The 3,328-nt window shown below is 46.9% G+C and overlaps 1 protein-coding gene across 1 annotated transcript; it reads right to left on the bottom strand.

Moving 5' to 3' along the window:
* Positions 1-1,191: 1,191 nt before the first annotated feature.
* Positions 1,192-3,323, bottom strand: LOC128276433 (protein timeless homolog; the record flags this gene model as incomplete). Its single annotated transcript, XM_053014895.1, has 8 exons — positions 1,192-1,295; positions 1,372-1,452; positions 1,513-1,643; positions 1,702-1,861; positions 1,921-2,084; positions 2,153-2,276; positions 2,343-3,106; positions 3,171-3,323. Coding segments are annotated over 8 exons (1,681 nt in total), but the record flags the coding sequence as incomplete, so codon positions are not given.
* Between the last annotated feature and the right edge of the window lie 5 nt (positions 3,324-3,328).

The raw sequence follows: 3,328 nt of genomic DNA, 5'->3' as shown, positions 1-3,328 counted from the left end.
AACATGGTTTATTTGCAATTCATGCAAATAAACCATGTTTCTACATCCTCGGGATCGAAACATAGTAGCGAAAATTTGCCTACGCTTTCATCCTCTTGCTCTCCTTCAGTTTGCTTTCAGTTCTTTGTTTATTGTTTACTAGCAGGCCCGGCGAACTCTGTTTCGCCCCAGAGGCAATGGGCCCCCGGTGATAGGAGCAGTCGGTAACGCTCGTCCCTGTATCGCAGCTGGCCATGGGTTCGATTTCCGACACCTGCGTGACTCGGGGGTTGGCACGGGGCCATCAACCCCGCTCGTAGAAACGAAGCGTTAAAGAGAGCATCAGAGATAAACATTGTCTCTGGTGCAGGCCAAAACCGCGCAGCGGTTGTTGTCCAATAAGAAGAGGAAGAAACATAATATGTAAGAATAACTATAATAAGTTATTCTTCCACTATACTGGGTGTTAGTTTAAAAATAAATAAATACCTTGAATGTCGGATTAAATCCTCGTTCATTGATAATCTTTGCCCCAAATGACGTCATTTGGAAACAGCCATTGTAATGTCGAACGTTTTCAAGAAAATGACGTGATTCGGGTGTTTCGCCACAAAGCAATGAATGCAAAGGTTCTGGTGGCGGTGTTAGTAAAGGCAATTTCACTTGTCCACTAAGGCAGCACAATCCGACCGTTTCTCCGGAAAATTTCAATGCGTCGCATTTCTCGCATCGAACGTTCATTGGTCCAATGTAAACGCTGTTATGCTTGCCGTACTTAGCTCTGCAATCGTATTGAAACGCTGCTCGATACAAATTAACTTCTTTTTCGGGAACAACCGCTGAGTGGACATTCAAATCAACATCTTCAGCATTATCATCAGCATCTTCTCGAAAATTATCTACTTGTTGATTTCTATTTTGCGCTTGCCGATTTCGCTTCGCCAACCGACCTCTTTCACGGGCAATTTCTTTTTCTGCTTCAGTCATTGTATTCGCAATGTTTCGTTGCCTTCGTGAAGCACGGCTTTGTTTGGAAAGATTCGATCGTCTTGGTCGCGGCATTCTTAAAGGGGTGCAAGATGCTTTTTTATTCAGTGTGGGTGGAAGCTTGAAAGAGAAGCCAAAAATTGCTCGCTGATTCGCTCTCTGTCTGGCGGGCCATGTAAATGGAAAATTAACGTTTATTTCAAAGGAAAAGATAAGTAACCATACCGTCCGCTATATTGGCCATAAAAATTTCCTTCAAAAGCATTAGGTTCTCATCCGGGGTCGATTGCGACGACCCAAAGCAGTGTTCCCCAGTGGTCCAGACGGAACTAAGAAGTTGATACAATATAGCCTAATTTTAATCCAATACGCGACGCGCTACTCCGAGCGAAGTTATGTGCTTACCGTGCCGCGTACATTAGCTTCACCGCGTCCTCATACTTCTCGTCCCGGAGCAGCCCGTGAATACGTATCATGCAGCTTCCCCTGAGTCGAAAAATGTTACAAAATGAACAAGACGATCTTTTCTATGATCTTGGGTACTACCTCTGTTCATCGATGGGAACGGAGGACGCCGCATCGAATGGCGTTGGTAGTGATTCCGGCGAGTCTTGAATGTGTGGCAGAATTGCCGCTACTTTCGGTGCCATCGTTAACCATTCGTCCTCGAGGTCTTCCTACGAGAAATCAATGATTTGAATGCTCGTCCATTACTTAATTAGTATGAAAATGCACCTGTGTCTTGTGCGGTGCATCCGATGCGGTGGCAGCGGTGCGGCGATTTGGCTGTCGCTTGGCTTTGGCACGTTCCTGCACGCGGATGGTTCCGTTACAAAACTTTTCGAGCAAAGAAAAGAAGCGATTGGCCACCTCTATGACCACCCGTAAAAAACTCCTAAAATGTGGAGGTCTCGTAAAAATGCGTAATTATAGCAATAACCGGGGTACGACTACCTTGTTTGATACGTTTCGTTGAAATTACAAAGCAATTGAATGACAGTTTCCCGATACTCAACGGCATAGAAAATGTTATGCTGCAGCACGGCGAGGAGTTCCTTTGCATCCGGATCGGACCGCCCGCTGAGTGCACGCAAATTGCTTATCATCTCATCGTAGGTCTGTCGAATAAAAAGGATATGAGCAACACGTTTTGAAGTTCAAACGCGTAGAAAATACTCCTTTCTACCTGTATTGCATTGTGCAAGCGCTTGGACCATACGCGTTTGCGAGTTTTGTCGGTAACGATCAGATCGCTGTAGCCCTCGATTCTCGTGATGATCCAATGAAACGTGGTCATGCTCAGCGCCTCGCTGTAGAAACGGGAAAAGGGATTAGACAACTATGGGTATGGTGTCAACATTAGTGGAAGAACAGACCTCACTAGTTCGATGTTTAGTCCGTTATGGCGGTTGAATTCCATGAAAAATCGTACCGCCCACAGCAGGTACGTATCGTCGTGGAATTCCGATCCGGTATTTTCGAACTGGCTCAAGTAGCGCCTCGCTTGCTTCACAATGTTATTGAACAGACATAGAACTTCCACGCAATACTCCCGCAAACACATCCTAACGGACAAAATACTTTTCCTCTCAACCTCGTCCGGCTGCTTCATTTGACGGAACGACTTCTTAATTCGTTGCTTGTCTATGCCCAGGTCCGCATTCATGATTTTGTTCAACGATTGGTGCGATATGTAGTCATTGTCCGATACCGATTTGAGGTTGCCAAACGTGTACGTCCCCCGGAAGCGGGAATGGCGTGCCGCTGGCAGTTGCTTAGTCGTTTTCGTCGCCGGGTGCAGCGCTTGGATGAGCTTCATTTCGTCTTCCTTCTTTTCGGCCGTCCTGCGCTGTAGTGTGGCATCGGCCAGAGCCGCTGGCTGCTGTTCGCGATAGACAAGGCTCATGATCTCCAGCGAATGCATGAAATATTGTTGCTCTAGAGGTGATCCCAGGACGTACAGGACCGTGTCGATGGTGCAGGTTTGGTGCAGAGACCACAGCAAACGATCGTGCAGACTGGCATCGTCATCTAGCTGCTGTTCTCTTTCTACGTTAGCCGGTACTTGCAGCACGTTTCGTGTAAGGATTAGGATACGTTCTACGGTGACCGATTGCGCTTCGCTGCGCTCCGAAAAGTCCTGCAAAAACAAAGGATTAACACCCAGAGTGTCTGCCGTCCAAACGAAGCTGGGAGACACTTACGATGCGTAAGATTTGTTGCATTTTTTCTCCCAGCATCGACCACACAGCCTTTACGGCAAACGCTTCCTTGTACTGTTCCGCTATTTCCATCAGTTGTAACACTTTTTTCTGCTCCGATGCGTCTTTTGGGTAGCTTCCCTTGTAAAGCAGCTCCGTCG

The sequence above is a fragment of the Anopheles cruzii genome, unplaced genomic scaffold (assembly GCF_943734635.1).
Source record: "Anopheles cruzii unplaced genomic scaffold, idAnoCruzAS_RS32_06 scaffold01167_ctg1, whole genome shotgun sequence".
Classification (NCBI taxonomy): domain Eukaryota; kingdom Metazoa; phylum Arthropoda; class Insecta; order Diptera; family Culicidae; genus Anopheles; species Anopheles cruzii.
This window is presented reverse-complemented; position numbering and strand designations above follow the sequence as displayed.